General features: G+C 45.4%; 3 protein-coding genes across 3 annotated transcripts in view; 2 read left to right on the plus strand and 1 right to left on the minus strand.

Annotated features, from left to right (window-relative positions):
- The window catches only part of LOC307208582 (uncharacterized protein), a 91,367-nt gene extending 85,593 nt beyond the window's left edge, over nt 1–5,774 (plus strand). The window contains exon 5 of the transcript XR_013835194.1: nt 5,753–5,774. The gene's annotated coding sequence lies outside the window, so the exon portion shown is untranslated. The remainder of the gene's footprint in view (nt 1–5,752) is intronic.
- On the plus strand, nt 48–10,438 carry DNAAF6 (dynein axonemal assembly factor 6). Its single transcript, XM_079964134.1, has 6 exons — nt 48–223; nt 2,317–2,371; nt 4,767–4,875; nt 6,799–6,895; nt 7,932–8,017; nt 9,817–10,438. The coding sequence occupies exons 1-6, from the start codon at nt 116–118 to the stop codon at nt 9,944–9,946; spliced, it is 585 nt and encodes a 194-aa protein (XP_079820260.1). The 5' UTR covers nt 48–115; the 3' UTR covers nt 9,947–10,438.
- A 4,344-nt stretch (nt 10,439–14,782) lies between these two features.
- LOC307208943 (uncharacterized protein) lies at nt 14,783–17,886 on the minus strand. Its single transcript, XM_079963994.1, has 2 exons — nt 17,677–17,886; nt 14,783–16,120 (listed from the first exon to the last, which is right to left on the minus strand). The coding sequence occupies exons 1-2, from the start codon at nt 17,825–17,827 to the stop codon at nt 15,357–15,359; spliced, it is 915 nt and encodes a 304-aa protein (XP_079820120.1). The 5' UTR covers nt 17,828–17,886; the 3' UTR covers nt 14,783–15,356.
- Nucleotides 17,887–18,877: the final 991 nt, after the last annotated feature.

Consider the following 18,877-nt stretch of genomic DNA (forward strand, 5'->3'; position numbering starts at 1 on the left):
ATCCTCCTTGCGCCCGCGCAGGCGCCGTGGGGCCGTTGCCGTGGCGACGCGGGAGAGGGTTTTCTGGGCTGGTTTTGTGGGCGCTGCGGCGAGTTTCCCTGCAGCCGCCCCGGCGATGGAGCCCCCGGAGCTGGGTCTCTGCTCGGCCTCCTCCTTGCTGGCTCTCTCCCAGTTGCTCTCGCCGCCGGAGGAGGAGGACGAGGACGGAGCAAGAGCGATAGGGGTGAGAGCAGGGCCGGATTTATCTATATAATAATAATAATAATATTTTTTTATTTATACCCCGCCCTCCCCAGCCAAGGCCGGGCTCAGAGCGGCTTACAAGCAATAATAAAAACAAGATGAATGATTGCAACTTAAAAACAAAAATAAAACACAACATTAAAATAATGGAACATTAAAATATTAAAATGTAGCCTCATCGCAGGAGGAGAAGGAAAAGAAAAAAAAAAGAGAGAGGGAGGGAGGGAATCAAACTGGCTGCAAGCCAAAGGCCAGGCGGAACAACTCTGTCTTACAGGCCCTGCAGAAAGAAATCAGATCCTGCAGGGCCCTGGTCTCTTGAGACAGAGCGTTCCACCAGGCCGGAGCCAGAGTTGAAATATGCTAAACAAGCTTAGGGCTCCACTTTCTCTCTCCCCCCAATATAATTATATTTCACTATTAATATACTTCTTCTTAATTGTATTTCAGTTCAACAATTACTTTGAAAAAATGCATATTTTGTTCTGTACAAATGGCTTTAGATACCTATTAGGTCCATAAATTACAATCATACCTTGGGTTACAGACGCTTGAGTTTGTGTTTTTCAGGTTACGGACGTGCCGAAACCCGGAAGTACTGGAACGGGTTACTTCCGGGTTTCGGTGGTCGCACATGCACAGAAGCGCTAAATTGAGCTTTGTGCATGCGCAGAAGCGTCGAATCGCAACCCGCACATGCGCAGACGTGCCGCTGCGGGTTGCAAACGCTGCAGGTTGCAAACGTGCATCCCACACGGATCACGTTTGCAACCCGAGTGTCCACTGTACCATCTAGCATATATTCAACACAAAAAACAGCGACAATTTGTTGTTGACAAAGGACAGCTGGACATATAAAAGGGCCCCATGACCTTCAGTAGCTTAGGGCCTCATCAAACCTAAATCTGGCCTTGGGTGAGAGGAAGGCTGGGGTGGGATGGGGAGACCCCCTCCCCCTCCAGGGGTTTATTTCTCTCTTTAAACATGACCTTTTAATTAAATTTTCAGATTTTGCCATTTCTTTTAGAATCCTAGAGTTATTGCCATTTCTTTTAGATCGTAGACTTGGAAGGGACCCCTGAGGGTCATCTATTCCAACCCCCCGCAATGCAGGGATCTTTAGTAAAAGGCGGAAGATTTATACGATCTGAAGAGAAAGCAGCTGAAAACATTAGCAGGACTGCAATAGCATTTGTAATGTAACGAGAAATATGGACATAATGGAGTGATAAAAAATTTGGATTGTTGAAAAAAGATGCAGTAGAAAAGGTTTAACAACAGAACCCATGGAGGGGAAGGTGGGAGGGTCCAGAGACTTGGAGGAATCTTTAATCTGTGGATATGTTGTGGTGTGATTATGTTAAATATGTAAAACCAAATATATATTTTTTAAAAAGAGCAATGCAGTAATCTCAGCTAATGCCTCCTTGACAGATGGCTATCCTACCTCTGTTTAAAATGCCTCCAAAGTAAGGAGAGTCCACAGCTTCCCAATGGACACTGTTCCACAGTCAAACAGCTGTCACTGTCAGAATGTTCTTTCTGATGTAAACATAAGGAACCTTCTTTCTTGTAACCTGAAGCCATTGGTTCGAGTCCTACACCCTCCTGGAGCAGGAGAAAACAAGCTTGTCCCCTCTTCCATGTGACAGCTCTTGAGATATTAGGAAATGGCTTTTATATCTTTAGCCAGCATTCAGAACAAATATTTCCTATCGATTGAACTCCCATCCACCCTTCCATAGTGTTCTTTTCTAACCAAATCAAGCTGCTATATTACTTATATTTTACCCATTATATACATTAATTCTAACTTGCTAAACTATCGGTTCTCATCTGTTGCTATAATTCAAATGCTGCATATGTTTTCACATAACCATGCTATTAAAAGACATATTCCACAAAATATTTCCATTCCTCAAGAATTTTTTCCCTCATCTTTAATTCTAACAGTCAGTCTAGTCATCTCAGCATATTCCATCATCTTCATAAGCCTCTGCGCTTTCAGTGTGCTTTAGACCTGCCTTCTTCAGGGCAGCTAACGGACAAGGGCTGAATGCAATCTTTTTTCAGGTGAGCAGCGCAGGCCCAGGGAACATTGGCCCCCCAAAGGCAGCAGCGCCCACAGGTAAGCCGGGTGTTACAATGATTTATTACATTTATGTACCACCTTTATCTTCCAAGGAGCTCAAGGTGGTGTACATGGTTCACCTCCTCCTCATTTCATCCTCTCAGGAACCCTGTGAGGTAGGTTAGGCCTGTGAGGTAGGTTAGATGGTGACTGGCTCTAGGACACCCAGTGAGCTTTATGAGTGGGGTTTCAAACCCAGCTCTCCCATGTCCAACACTCTAATCATTATGCCACAAAGCAAGGAGTGAGGAGATTTTTTTTGGGGGGAGCAGGTGTTAGAATTCAGGCTCGGTCAGAGGTATGTGCCTATCTCTCCAGGCACCGGCTGAATTCTTTTGACCTCCCTCCGGCGACTCCCGGCAGGAAAAACACGCGAGGTCCGTTCCGGCGATTTTCCTCAGGCTGTGAGAAAAACACACCAACTGCTTCTCCTCCTCCCTGCTCCCTGCATATCCCCAGGGAGGGGAATCAGACTCAGACAGAAATGTATCTACATTGCTTTTATTCCTGTCTTCAGCAGTCATACAGTAAAGATGTCTGCTCTCTTCAACAAACAGAGAGAAACTCCAAACTCCACCCATGTACATCCTGTACAGGTCATATGACACACACACTGAGCTAACACCCGGTGCTCAATACAGAATGGACTGCCCCTTTGTTTCCATGGCAACAGTCACCCACATCCTGTTTGGCTTTCCAGCCACAAGCAGCTGACTGAGCTGCTGGAGCCTTTGCTTGCTGCAGCATTGCTGCTTTATGGTAACAGCAGGGTGCGCAGGGTGATTTCCATTCTGAAGGAAATCAGCCCTGAGTGCTCACTGGAAGGACAGATTGTGAAGCTGAGGCTCCAGTACTTTGGCCACCTCATGAGAAGAGAAGACTCCCTGGAGAAGACCCTGATGTTGGGAAAGATGGAGGGCACAGGGAGAAGGGGGCGACAGAGGACGAGATGGTTGGATAGTGTTTTCGAGGTTACCAGCATGAGTCTGACCAAGCTGCGGGGGGCAGTGGAGGACAGGAGTGCCTGGCGTTCTCTGGTCCATGGGGTCACGAAGAGTCGGACACAACTAAACGACTAAACAACAACAACAAAGGGTGCACAGGGACATCACTGATATGCCATCAAAAGGTTGCCTGCAGCGTCATGTCCATGCATCACTCAGGAAATCTGAAAACAGCAGGATACCCTCAGCATCCATTGAAACAACAAACCCAAGTGATGCCACTCACACATGGAAGGAATCAGTGAACTCGATAACAAGGACAGAGCTGCAAGGCACCTCCATGCATCACACAGAACACACAACAGTGTTCCTGCCCTGTGAGCCCTGGTGGCATAGGCAGCTGCAGCCTTCAGATCCCATTATGCTCCCTGTAACCACTGTCATAGGGCAAGAAGACACAGAAAGAGGAGTGAGGAGAACTCAGTGGCCAGCACTGTTGTAGCTCCCTTAACAGGAGGCCTGCAAGGAGCACATACAGCCAGGTCGAGGGCCTTGTGAGCCTTTGGGCAACAGAATGTCCATGGATCCTCTTTGAGCTCCCTCTATTTAGAGTGAGGCTGGCCTTATAATAATAAAACTTGGAATTGCAGCAATGCACAAGACTCTTACTAACGTATGAGTAAAGGTAAAGGGACCCCTAACCATTAGGTCCAGTCGTGGCCGACTCTGGGGTTGCAACGCTCATCTCGCTTTATTGGCCAAGGGAGCCGGCGTAAAGCTTCCAGGTCATGTGGCCAGCATGACTAAACCGCTTCTGGCGAACCAGAGCAGTGCACGGAAATGCCATTTACCTTCCTGCCTATTTATCTACTTGCACTGTGACGTGCTTTCGAACTGCTAGGTTGGCAGGAGCAATGGGAGCTCACCCTGTCACAGGGATTCGAACCGCCGACCATCTGATCGGCAAGTCCTAGGCTCTATGGTTTAACCCACAGCACCACCCGCGTCCCTTAATGTATGAATACTGGCACCTAATTTTTTACCAATAATGTTGTTAACCATCGTGAGATCTATGAGTATAGGGCAGTATACAAATTTAATTAACAACACCATGATCATCATCAACAACAAAAAGCACTGGCCTATATATAAGCCCATCCTTTCTAACACCAGTAGCAATTTCCCCAATGGCATTGTAACAGGTACTAAATCATTATTTGTAGTGATGTATGAACATCTCTGATTAATGGGATTTCAGCCAGTGATTAATGGGATTTACAACTTGAAAACCAAGGTGCTTGTTGATTTACTGACACTGTCTTTTAGATGCTCCCTTGTGCCATGAGTGTGTTATGAGCCAGACGTGGCCTGTTGCCCTGCAAGTATCAAAAGGCCAGGGAGCTGTGCAAGGACAGGTAAACCAGGTGATTCTGTCTTCCTGCTTGCAGCCTCCACTCAAGTGAAATATGGGAACAGCAAAGAGATCTGGAGTGCAGAGGACGTGCCAGAGGATTCCGAGTACAGTGACGATGCCTTGGACTCCAGGGAACAGCCTGAGTAAGCCCATCTGAGCTCCACATGCCCTCCCAGGAGTGCTTGCCTCTCTTCCAAATCCATGCTCTAATTTGCCTTTGGATGACGGAGTTCTCTTAGATAGTCTTGTATGTGTTGGTTCAGTGTTTGAAATTAACCGGGCACCAGTCGCCTATCACCACAGGCAACAGGCCTTTTGCGAGTAAGTGGAGATGTCTGGTTGCAAGATTTGATAACTAACATCTGGCTGGCTGCTGCTGCCATACCGTGCCAGTCAGGAAGTGGGGTTAGGAGTGCAGCTTTATAAATTGCATTGAAATTGCTGCAACACATGAGTAGCTCTGGAGCAGCTGACAGGCAGGGCAGGCACCGTCCTGGCAGAGAGAAGGAGGCAATTAAGTCTTCTGCTGTTTCAAACAGGCGTTGCTACCAAATCTATAGACAAAGTTCTCTTAATTTTTTTAAAAATGCATTTTACATATCTTAGTACATCAATTATATAGTTGTCGTCATTTATTTTACACTCTTTGGTTACCACACACATCCCTCTTATTTAGTCCTTGTTTGCATCTCCTTAACTGCCAACCCTCTTCTGCTTATTTTTAACTGCGGCTCATATATCTAACCCCACTTGGAAGTTTATCTGATTGTTATATTTCTTTAAATATTCATCAAAGTACAGTATTCCCACTCTTCTTTTATATCTGACTCATCCTGATATCTTTTCTTTGCAGTTAACATTGCTAGCTCCGTGTATTCTATTAGCTTATTCTGCCAGTCTGCTTTTGCGAGACTATTTTTGTCCTTCCACCTTTGGACACAGATTATTCTGGCCGCTGTTATTGCATAGAGGAAAAGACTAAGTACTTTACAGTGGTACCTCGGGTTACATACGCTTCAGGTTACATACGCTTCAGGTTACAGACTCCGCTAACCCAGAAATAGTACTTCAGGTTAAGAACCTTGCTTCAGGATGAGAACAGAAATTGTGCTCCGGCGGTGCAGCGGCAGCAGGAGGCCCCATTAGCTAAAGTGGTGCTTTAGGTTAAGAACAGTTTGAGGTTAAGAACGGACCTCCGGAACGAATTAAGTACTTAACCAGAGGTACTGCTGTATTGGGTATTTCTCCTTCTGCTATACTCAATAAGAACATCTCTGGTTTCTTGGGAAATAAGACTCTTAACATCTTTTTTAGTTCTGAGTATATCATCTCCCAATACACGCTGGCTTTCTTACACCCCCACCACATATGTATAAATGTCCCTTCAATCACTTCACATTTCCAACATGGTTCCCTTTTTATACATTTTTACAAGTTTACTAGGGGTGAGGTACCATCTATATAACATCTTACGTAGGTTCTCTTCTAGAGTATAGCATGCCGAGAAGTTTATTGTTGTTTTCCACAGTTTTTCCCAAGAGGCCAAGTTCTTTCTTGTAGAGAAATAACTCAGTTTACTTTGCTTAAGTATATTAGGGGCATTACATGCTTGAAATGCAATACTCAGCTATGTTCTTGCATTTCTTAAAATCCATAGGAAGGGAATGTGCTGTTCCCAAATTTGCTTCATTCCAAATTTAAAAAATTGGCATGGCGGGGGGTGGGGGGGGGGAGAGAGAGAGAGAATGGTTGCCCAATGGAAAATTAATTGATATTGGTTAGAAAAGCTCTGTGAAGTTCAGGATCCAAGAAGGAATTGTGGATGGGAAAGAAGGACACAGCCAGAAGCAGCTTGCTACATAATTGCTTGGCAGCTGGAGGCCAATGCTTGTCCACCTCCCTCCAGTTGCTTTTTGGGGTTGCAGTGGCTGATCAGGAACTGAAAGCATTGGGCTCTGCCCCGTTGGGAGTGTAGGGGCTGCCAGGCAGCAGCTGATGAAAAGAGGTGCCTCACCCCCACCCCAGTGGCTTTCAGCCTTGCTGGTGAACATTGTCGTCTTTCACAGATATGAAATATTATTCAAGCAGCATGTGAGTGCAGAGGACATGTTCCTGGGAATGAGCAGGAAGGACGCGTCTACGGCTTGCTGTGAGGACATGCTGGTAAGAAACAGGCTCTCCAGGCTCTTCCTCTTAATGTACAGTGGTACCTCGGGTTACATACGCTTCAGGTTACATACACTTCAGGTTACAGCCTCCGCTAACCTAGAAATAGTGCTTCAGGTTAAGAACTTTGCTTCAGGATGAGAAGAGAAATCTTGCTCCGGCGGCACGGCAGCAGCAGGAGGCCCCATTAGCTAAAGTGGTGCTTCAGGTTAAGAACAGTTTCAGGTTAAGAACAGACCTCTGGAATGAATTAAGTACTTAACCCGAAGTACCACTGTATTTGGCCCATTGTTCTAACAGGGATGGGGTTTTAACGGGGATGTGGGTGGTGCTGTGGACTAAACCGTGGAGCCTCTTGGGCTTGCCGATCGCAAGGTCTGCACTTCGAATCTGCTTGACGGGGTGAGCTCCTATTGCTTTGTCACAGCTCCTGCCAACCTAGCCGTTCGATAGCATACCAGCACAAGTAGATAAACAGTACCACTGCGGCACCAAGGTAAATGGCGTTTCTGTGAGCTAGAAGCAGTTTAGTCATACTGGCCACATGACCCAGAAAAGCTGTCTGCTGACAAGCGACAATCCCCTCGTCCGCACCCCATGAATTCAATTCAATTGGACAACTGTCCAGGGGTCCTTTGACTTGGCTGGGTGCCATTTTATTTGGGGGTGGGGTTCTTCAAAATTGTTTTTAAGTGTTATATATTCATTTGGATTTTGTTTTTGCGGGCTAGGCTATTGTTTCGGGGCTTTTGTTACGGAGTGTATTTGTGAATAGTTTGTATACATTAGTATTGCTAATTGTTTTAGTTATTTTATTATGTATTTTGGGGTTTTAAATTATAACTTTATGTTGTGAACCACACTGAGACCTACAGGTATAGGGTGGTATATAAATTATATTATTATTATTTACATTAATAATAATAATAATAATAATAATAATAATAATAATACTTTCACCTAGAGTCCCTTGTGACCCCAGCAAGGAGCTGTATCAGTGCTCCCTGGTAACCACCTCTGTTTTTCATTTCAGATTAAAATCAAACTTCCAGATACGAAGGCTTCAGACATTACCCTTGATATCCGGGAAAAGGTTCTTGATCTCCGGAGCCCAGAGAAGTAAGCTGGGAGGAGGGGTGTGGAAGTTCCCCTCAATTATTTTGGCCCAATTTGGCAGCAGCCGCTTGCTCATAAAGGAACTCATGAACACAGGTCGCTGGTTGGTTGGCTGACTGGCAGTGTGAAGATTCTTGGGTAGAAAGGCAGACTTGGTGCCGGTCTGTGACCTCCAGTGCGACACTTCAGGGTTGGTGACAGGGGCTGGCTGTTTTTGGTGTCTGGTAATGCTCTCTATAGGGACGCGGGTGGCGCTGTGGGTAAAACCTCAGCGCCTAGGACTTGCCGATCGTCAGGTCGGTGGTTTGAATTCCCGCGGTGGGGTGCGCTCCCATTGCTCGGTCCCAGCGCCTGCCAACCTAGCAGTTTGAAAGCACCCCCGGGTGCGAGTAGATAAATAGGGACCGCTTACTAGCGGGAAGGTAAACGGCGTTTCCGTGTGCTGCGCTGGCTCGCCAGATGCAGCTTGTCACGCTGGCCACATAACCCGGAAGTGTCTGCAGACAGCGCTGGCCCCCGGCCTCTTAAGCGAGATGGGCGCACAACCCTAGAGTCTGGCAAGACTGGCCCGTACGGGCAGGGGTACCTTTACCTTTAATGCTCTCTATTCTCTGCCTTTTTCTTAGTACACCCTTGAGTCTTGGCTAGTGCTTTCAGAAAGATGCACACAAGCTTTGTGTGCAGGAAAAAGCTTTGAAAGTGGGAACCAGTGGCTGCCAAAGATCTGGAAGGAAGGAAATTATTGGTTTTGGTGGGGAGAGTTTCTGAACTCTTTGTGTGCTCCCCCAACAACAACAATTTTATTATTTATATGCTGCCCATCTGACTGGGTTGCCCCAGCCATTCTGAGCAGCTTCTGACAAAATATTGAAAACACAAAAAACCTCCAACTTCTCTTTGGATGTCTTCTAAAAGTCAGATAGATGTTTATTTCCTTGGCATCTGATGGGAAGTTTTTAATGTTTGAGGCAGAGGTCCCCCTCAGCCTTGGCCACAAAGATTCCTTCCTTCCTTCCTTCCTTCCTTCCTTCCTTCCAGCCAGTGTGGTGTAGTGGTTAAGAGCGGTGGACTTGTAATCTGGGGAACCGGGTTCGCGTCTCCGCTTCTCCACATGCAGCTGCTGGGTGACCTTGGGCCAGTCACACTTCTTTGAAGTCTCTTAGCCCCACTCACCTCACAGAGTGTTTGTTGTGGGGGAGGAAGGGAAATGAGAATGTTAGCAGCTTTGACCTGACTCCTTCAGGTAGTGATAAAGCGGGATATCTGTCAGTATATGGAAACATCACCACTGCAGACAGCCAGATTGTTGACACCACATGATGCGCTTATCTGTGGGAAAGAAGAATTTCCCAGGACGTTCACAGGCTGGATAAGTCTTTGTGAAGAGTGTAACTTGAAACCTTCTGTGTGCGCATGTTCAGGAAGTTTGTCAGACTTGCTGGAAGAACTGAACTGAAAGGACGTGTTTTTCTCTAGTGCTGTAATGTCAGAAATAAACATCATGTAAATAGATTTCTGACTTATTTTCTTTCCCCTGCGGAAGCAGGAGGGAGGGGTTGTGCATTTTACCCATGCTTGGGAAAATGTCGCCTATCAAAATCTCCCTGGTCTGTCTGGATGTCAGCCAGAGGAGGTTACGGTAAGCAAGCTCCGAGGACAATGAGAGGAGCCAGCCTGTATGGAGGGGGCTTGCAAACCAACAATATCAAGTCCAAACTCCTCCAAACTCCTCCTCTCCTTCCTTCCTTCCTTTTCCTCATACGGCAGCTTCAGGTGACAGCTTCTACTTTTCTGTTTCCCAGGAAGCTTCTCTTGCACCTGCCTCACCCTGTGGATACCAAGAGTGGGAAGGCCTCTTTCCTCTCCGAAAAGGGCACTTTGGAAGTCACCTTGAGGATGAAACGAGAGCTGGATTTCATCAATTTTGCCTGAAGAGGAAAGGAAGCAGCTCCATAGAAATGGTCGTTGAGTGAGCAACCACAAAAGCTGGACTGAGCAGGAAGGGTGGGATCTTTCCTGTTGCAGCTCCCATTCCTTAGAGCTCTCACCAGGACTCTGAGATGGAAATCTAGCTGGGGAGGTGTCCCAGTAGAAGATGAGGCTTGTGCTTTTGGACAGAGTGGTGACTGAGGTACATTATAGTCCAACCTTGAACTTTCAGATTCGCAGCCAGGACCATTCCCTGCTCTTATTTCTGACAATTGCATACCCATTTTGTGGATAATTAAACGATATTTTCCATTCCTTAATGCATGTGTACATCAATATTATTTTGAGAAGATCTGCACGTATAAGCAGAAAAAGAGGTTTCCTTGCATTTGATAAAGGTTTGTTTTCAAGGCTGCCTTCTGCTGCATGTGGGGGGAGCACCCTGTTGCAACAGTTAATAAAGATCAGGCTTACTAGCTGCTTTGCTTCTCAATATTCTCTGGTTGGTCTCTGTTATTCTCTCCTACCGATAGAGAACCTACAAAAGGACTCTATATGGGCTCTTGGGTGCCCCATAAGGGGAAAGGAGCAGTTTTATCACTTATAACAGTGGCCATCCCTGTCTCCTCGGGGAGTGAGTCCCAGAGTTGGACTTTGTGTTTTGAAGAAGAGCTGGATCTCCCCGCATCCAGCTTCCCAGTTCAAGTGTTAGGAGAGCGGGACCAAAACTTTCCTCTGCCCGCTTTATGCTGTGAATAATTGTACAAATTCCTATTGCGTTGCCTCTTAATTGCCTTTCCCCTGCTAAACTTAAAAAACCCCAAAGGTGTTCTAAACTCCCTGGAAGGTAGGACTCGAACCCATGGCTTCAGGTGACAAGAAAGGAGATTCCGACCCAACCTCAAGTATAGGGGTAGGCAACCTAAGGCCCGGGGGCTGGATGCGGCCCAGTCACCTTCTCAATCTGGCCTGTGGACGGTCCAGGAATCAGCATGTTTTTACATGAATAGAATGTGTGCTTTTATTTAAAATGAATCTCTGGGTTATATGTGGGGCCTGCCTGGTGTTTTTACGTGAGTAGAATGTGTGCTTTTATTTAAAATGCATCCCTGAGTTGTTTGTGGGGCATAGGAATTCGTACTTCCCCCCTAAAAAAATACTGTCCGGCCCCCCCCACCCCACAAGGTCTGAGGAACAGTGGACCCGCCCATGGCTGAAAAAGGTTGCTGACCAGGGGCCACTAGGGGGCGCATCAGAAGATGGCTGACAATAACATCTCTCCGACCCACACGAGGTAATTAGGAGGCTGTGATGGGAGTAAACAGCCTCCCTACACCCCCAAGGTTGTGGGGGGGGGCTGCCCTTGCCTGCTGTGCCCTATACCACCCCCGAATTTGTGGGGATGGGGGCACTAGGCAGAATGCCCTCCTGTGGATCTCGGTGCTCCTGGACGCTGTCTCTGATCCGCGCCTCTAGCTGCAATAACTTCAAAAGGAACAATTAGGAAGAAGCGAATGCACATATTTCAAGGAAGGAGGGGGAGTAAAGACTGCTAACTGAAGAGTTATCTGATAAACAAGACGAGTCGGAGGAACAAGAATCAATCATGAGAAGATATGCCAAGACTCGGTATGGCAAAGGGACTGGATGGGGGAAGGGGAAAAAACTTTCCTTTATTTCCTCTATGTGATTAACCAAGAATCCCCCCCCCCCAAGTCAGAAATGCCGTTTTAATGACTTAAGCTGTGGATTTACGACTGTGTGGAGATAAATTTTCTAACCAAAGCATGTTTTAAGAAGAGCGTGGAAAGTTTAAGAGCTTTGGAATGACGCAGTTAAAAATACCGTCGCCATGTTGGCAAGCTCTGTCAGAGGACTTGAGTCTGGGAGGAGGAAAAGAGCTGTTTTTATATTGTGGGTGAGACTCCTCAGTGGGACTTAAGAACGACAGATCCTGAGATTATTGATGGAAAGAGCAATGTTATTTATGAAAGCGATGATATATGGAAACCATCTCAATATGAGGATTGGACGAACGGAAAAATTCACACAGGATTATTATTGGTGTTTATCTGCTTAAGGAGATTATCAGAAGAGATCATAAAGAAAAAAAGAAAAAATATACGAACAAGATGAGATGTGGAAACAGCAAGATAAGACTGGATAGAATTATGAACATTATTTGGACTGATTTGGATATGAACGCAGTAGCAAGAAGTTGATCGGAATCCCCCTTCGGAACTTGAAATATGGGTCCCCTCAACAAAAATTTAAAATTCGGCTTTGTAATTCGGAATTTATGTGATGTGATTTCATGTGATTTGATTTGATTGGTCGGTTAATAAAAAATATTTGAAAAAAAGAAAAAAAAAAGAAAAAGTTTGCTGACCCCTGCTCAAGAAGAACTTTCTGACAGTAAGAGCTGCCTGACTGTGGGGTGGAAGGGGGCGGGCTCTCCTTTCTGGGATGTTCTGAAGCAGAGGTGGGATGCCCATCTGTCTTGGATGCTTGAGTTCTGGGTTCCTGTGTGTGCTGCTATCAATCCACCAAACACACACAAGGAGGAAGGTGCTGTTAGGATATTTCCATTCCACCTTAAAAGGGAGCAGGCTATGTGAGTCATACAGCCTGCGTATTTCCTGTTCACAAGATGTTTCTGTTTCGATAGAGCTGTTGTCTGTCTCTCTCTCTCTCTCTGCGCCAGAACACGCTAGCAGACAGACATGTTTTCTTTGTTCTGACCAACGCTGAATAAACTTTCTAAATAATGCTCTCCTGAGTGCAACTTTTGCTGTGCATTATCTGCTGATAGAGTTCTGGAATGTGGGAAGCTATTTTCTGGAGCTCATGTCGCTAATTGCTGATACTGTATCTACGGGAGGTCGATGGACGTCCGGAGTCCGGAGTCGGCGTGGAGGCAGTGATGGCCTATGTCTCCCTGGCAGTATCCCAACAGGTGCGAGGGGGGTAATAGAAACCCTATCATAGAATCGTAGAGTTGGAAGGGACCCCTGGGGTCATCTAGCTCAACCCCTAGCAATGCAGGAATCTCAGTTCCAGCACCCATGACAGATGGCCGCCCGACCTCTGCTCATCAACCTCCAAGGAAGGAGAGGCCGCGACCTCCTGAGGGGGACCCGGTTGCTCTGTTCAGAAGCTCTGACTGCCAGAAAGCACTTCTTCCTGATGTTGGGTCTTCTTCATTGTCCCTTGAAGCTCTGGGTTCAAGTTCTACCCTACATGAACTTGTGACGTCTGGGATTCTTTGAGTTTAGAAAAACTATTTGGGGCGCCTGTGCAGCTGATCCAGTGGGGCTTTCCGGAGGCGAGACCAGCGCCTCTGCCTGGAGCAGCCCAGAGGCTCCTGCTTCCATTTCTGTCCCACTTCCCCGGGGAAGATGCTGGGCTTGGCTGCGGCTGTCCTTCCTCGTGGAGGCGCTGCAGGTGGGTCATATTATTAGTGGGGGATGGGTGCTCCTGCTGGAGGGAGTATGGAGAGGGATTAAAAAAAAACCCTATTAAGCAAACCATTTCAATGTAAGTTTTTTTTCCGTGTCTCCTTTTTCTAGTTACCAGTTTGTCCAGATTTTCACATCTTATTATTTTTAAAGACCTCTTGAAAATTGGTCAGAATTTTGGTGCCGATCACTCCTAATGTACACGCTTTTGCAAAGGCTATTTCCCCTAATATTTACATTTCCCATAGTTCTTGCATTCCTGTATATTTTCCCGCTAAAACAATGCATTTATAGGTCTTTCCCCCTTTGTATGGGGGTAGGAAATCTTTTCCCAATGGAGGGGCAGATCTTTCTCCTGCTCCCCTCTCTGCAGGTGAACTTGGGCAGGTGGGGGACATTCCTTAGTCTCCCCATAGAGCTTGGGGTCAAGGCAAACCCTAAAACATGGGAAAACCTTTTGCAGGGGCTCCCCCTGGAACTTGTAACATTTTTTTTCCTGGCCTGATTTTAGTATAATTTATTGAATGTATATACAGTGGTACCTTGCAAGACGCATGCCTCGTAAGACGAAAAACACGCAAGACAAAAGGGTTTTTCGTTTTTTGAGTTGCTTTGCAAGACGATTTTCCCTATGGGCTTGCTTCGCAAGACGAAAACGTGTTGCGAGTTTGTTTCCTTTTTCGTAAAACCGTTAATACCCAGGGAATCCGCGCTCCACAAGACGAAAAAATCGCAAGACTTAACAACTCGCAGAACGAATTAATTTCGTCTTGCGAGACACCACTGTACCTCCATTTACCCACAGTTCTCAGGACAGTTCACAGGATAAAATTACAATAAAAAAACTAAAAGTACATAATAAAAACAAAAAAGCAACAACCCAATAACACCCCCACCCCACATTTTAAAACGTTTGTGTTTCAATTAAGTACAGCAATTTCTGCCAGAGCAGTTCTGGGCAAAAGAGGTTAAAAAAAAGAGAGAGAAACACATTAAAAGTCCAAGTGTGGCTGAGGCCTTATACAGACCGGCTAATACTACTACAGTGGTGCCTCGCAAGACGAAAAGAATCTGTTCCGCGAGTCTCTTCGTCTAGCGGTTTTTTCGTCTTGCGAAGCAAGCCCATTGACGGCTTAGCGGCTTAGCGGCTATTAGCGGCTTTTAGCGGCTTATTGGATAAGCAGATAAGCGGCTTAGCGGCTTAGAAAAAGGGGGAAAAAAGAAAAAAAAAACCCGCAGGAACTCGCAAGACATTTTCGTCTTGCGAAGCAAGCCCATAGGGAAATTCGTTTTGCGAAGCACCTCCAAAACGGAAAACCCTTTCGTCTAGCGGGTTTTCCGTCTTGCAAGGCGTTCGTCTTGCGGGGCACCACTGTACTACTTTTAATATTGGACCCTACTGACATCTAAACAAAGAATGTTTGTTAACTGTGTTGAGTGAGAACAGTGTCATTTATTGGACATTTAAATGAGAAACTCTACTTTGTTACACTTGTTCAACAAGGCCATGTATACACTATAACTGCAAAGCTCATTCAAAGCACATTCCTGGCCCTCGAGAATTCTGTGGATTGTAGTTTGCTAGGATTCCCAGCAGCCCTTAACAAACCACAGTGCCCAGAACTTGAGGGGTGGGGAGAACATGTACTTCGCAAGTATAGTTTTTATGTAGTTTTAAATAATCAAAATATCCCATGTGCCCACGAAAGGCAGGCACTTACACATAAGATAACTAGATAAATGTAGCAGTGCATTGTGACTGTCTTCAAAGACTCAGAAACCTTAAGGCAGAACCCGATCGCACGAGTTACAGGCATTGGGATATTCTCTCATAATTTCTCCCCTCTGTGGGTTCTTTGGTGTGAAAGAAGGTGTACACTTTTCTCCACACTCCAAGCATTTCCTGTGTGAATTCCTTTATTTCCTTTCATTTAGCAAACAAGTTCTGAAAATTTCTACGGCACCTGCTCTTTGTGACCCAGCTGATGTATTCCAAGGCTTAAGGGAGACATAAAACACGTTTGACATTTGGAGCATATAAAATGTTTCTTTACAGAGCGGGTTGTGTCATAATCAACAAAGTCTGATGGAGGAACAGAGCTTATGCCACAATCTGGCTTCTCTATGTGGGCTCTCCAATGGGCAATAAGGTTTGTGCTGCTACTGCAGCTATGTTCACATGCTGAGCATTTATAAGGTCTCTCTTCAGTACGGATTGTTTTATGTTCAATAGAGCTTGCTTGAGAAGCATAACTGGTGCCACTCTCTAGCTTTTTCTCTGTATGGGTTCTCTGATGTGCAGTAAGGTTTGTGCTGTTACTGAAGCTGTGGTCACAGTCTGAGCATTTATGAAATGTCTCTCTAGTGTGGATTCTTCGATGTGCAGTCAAGTTCGACTTCCTCTTGAAGCTCTTTTCACACACGTCACATTTATAGAGCATCTCTCCTGTGCAAATTCCTTGACTTCTGGCAACTTTTGATGTATGGCAGAAACTCTTTGCACCCCTGGAGTGTTTATATGGCTTCACTCCTGCATGGAGTCTTCGATGTGCAATAAGGTTTGACTTCCAATTGAAGCTTGTCCCACATTGTTCACATTTATGGGGTCTCTCTCTTGTAGGAACTCTCTTGTGTTTCAAGTTCTCTTTTACATCCTCATGCTTAAGTCCTGGCAGAATCGCACATGGTTCTATCTCATTCTCAACTACCTGCACATCACCTGTCGGAATAAAGAGAAAGACCCAAAATGACAAGCAAGACCTCAGTTTGCTCTCTCTTCCCCCATTGTGAGTCACATTCTCCCCTCTGGAAAGGCTTGTGGGAAAACTTAGCTGTCCACTTCACCCACCCGCCCCAGTATTCCAAATTTGCAATGTTCCCTGTCCCCAAACTCCAGGGGTTGAGCTCACCAAAGATTCAGTGAAACCCATTGTCATAAGGTGAATGCTTTGGGAACCTTTCCTACAAGAAAACATTGCATCCCCTCTGAAGGACCCAGCTGCTGGAGATTTTTGTTTGATTTTCCTGGACTGTAATGCTTTAAGGTGAGCTCTGCTGGGTGAGACTAAAAGCCCATCTGGCCCAGAATCTTGTACCAACAGTGATCAACCAGATGTTTATGGGAGCCTGCAAAGTACCGTATTTTTCGCTCTATAGGACACACGTTTTCCTTTCTAAAAAGTAAGGGAAAATGTGTGTGCGTCTTATGGAGCAAATGCAGGCTGTGCAGCTAAGCCCAAAGCCAGTTCAGGGAGACGGAGCACTGCACAGCGCTCCGTCTCCCTGTTCTAGCTTGGGGTTAGGTGCGCAAAGCCTCTACAGGGCAGCAGGGTGCCTTCACCCCACTGCCTTGCAGTGGCTTCAAAGGCTGTCCCCGAAGCCAGAACAGCAAGAGGTTATCCCAGAAGCCAGATCCCTCTTGCTGTTCTGGCTTCTGGGGTTCAGAATTTTCTTCTTCTTATTTCCTCCCCCCCCAAACTAGGTGCGTCTTATCGTCCGGTGCGTCCTATAGAGCTGAAAATATGGTAAATTTGTCAACAAAACTACCCCATTACACAAGCACTAACAGCAATAGATGTGAAACTAAAAGGCAAGGCTAGGAACTGTGGGGCTCCCTCGTTTACCCTTTTGATGATGTAAAAGGGTCAAAGAACATTGGGAAATAATTTATAATGAATTGAAAAAAATGTTTAAAAGTACCTTTCCAAAAAAGCCAAGAGTCCTTTTTTGGGGGGATAATTCAGATGGAAATTCCCAGGTGTCAAAAAAGGTTATTCATGTATGCCACCACGGTGGCTCGTGTTTCGTTAGCCCCAAAATGGAAAACGAGTGAGGTCCCAACTAAAGAAGAAGGGCAACTTAAGCTGATGGAATATGTGCAGCTTGCAGATCTAACTTATAGAATAAGAGAACAAGAAGAATATTTGTTTAAAGAAGATTGGAAAATATTTATTGAATACATGGGGGGGGGGGATTCTGTACGCTTGAAAACGTGGGCAGCATTAAGATAAATTCAACAGTGTAAATAAGTTTTGATGGATGTAATAATGGAATGCTGAATGGTTTAGTTTATATAAAACATGCAGGGATTTATGCTATGCAAAATGAACTATGGAAAGAGAAGAAGAGAAGTCATTGATATTTTAAAGTTGTTTAAATGAATACTCTAAATTGTAAAACATAAAATTTCATTTAAAAATATATATTAAAGAAGAAGAAACAAACGGGGGGGGGGGATCAAAAAATGCAGGATCAGAAAGCACAGCTTCTCCTTACTCAGACATCTGGCCTCCTCATTGTCAACTTCTTGTTCCATTTCATGCCATGGCTGCCTCTGTTTCATAGCTCCCTGAGCCTGGCCTGCCTCAGAGGTATTTGCAGCCTCCTCCTCCTCCATAGATGCCTGAAACATCAGAAAGGCATCCATTAAAAACAGCTCTACTGGACTAAGCCAATGGCCCACCTAGTCTGGCATCCTGTTCTCACAGTGGCCAACCAATATATAATATCATATACATATACATATACATATATATATATATATATATATATATATATATATATATATAATAATTTATACCCCACCCATCTGGCTGAGTTTCCCTAGCCACTCTGGGTGGCTTACAGCCGAACATAAAAAATTCCCGATACAGGACTGCCTTCAGATGTCTTCTAAAAATTGTGTGGTTCTTTATCTCCTTGACACCAGGTGGGAGGGCGTTCCACAGGGCGGGTGCCACCACCAAGAAGGCTCTCTGCCTGGTTCCCTGTAGCATTACTTCTTGCAGGGAGGGAACCAGCAGAAGGTCCTCGGCGCTGGAAACTCAGTGCAGAACGTTGGGGGTGGAGATGCTCTTTAATGTATACTGGGCCAAGGCCATTTAGGGCTTTAAAGGTCAGCACCAACACTTTGAAAACTCAGTGTTAGAAACTTAGATATATAAGCCAGGTGGGCCAAATGGCTCCTTAAGCCAGGGTTACAGTCGCCAAAATGGAATGCCTAGTTGCCATTTTGGGGGCCAGAAGGGGTTCGAAAGCTGTATTTTTCAATATGACTTTTTGGTTCCTGAAATTCACCCCTATTGTGCAGATAAAATATGGCACAAAGAATTCTACAGGATGTGAAAACATAAAAGTATTGAACAAAAGACACCTTAGTGACTGTCACCAATTGAAACTTTGTTGCTCAAACCACTTGGTAAAAAAGGGGAAGTGGCTTACATACAGAGATTTATTAAAGGACCATGAAGGAAAATGGAAACTAAAAGATCATTTTCAGAGTTGGTTAAATTACAGGCAATTACACAAGATGTACAAAGAAGATAATAAAGGATTTAGTTATGCCACTTCCAATTTTCAAAAGGAAGTTATAGAAGAAGTGAAGCTGCTGAAGAGTGCAGATAGTCTTCTACTAGTATGCGAAACAAAGGCTGAGGTAAAATCAGTCATGATCAAATGGGCACAAGATATAGGAAAT

The sequence above is a fragment of the Podarcis cretensis genome (genome assembly GCF_951804945.1).
Source record: "Podarcis cretensis genome assembly, chromosome: 2".
NCBI classification, from domain to species: domain Eukaryota; kingdom Metazoa; phylum Chordata; class Lepidosauria; order Squamata; family Lacertidae; genus Podarcis; species Podarcis cretensis.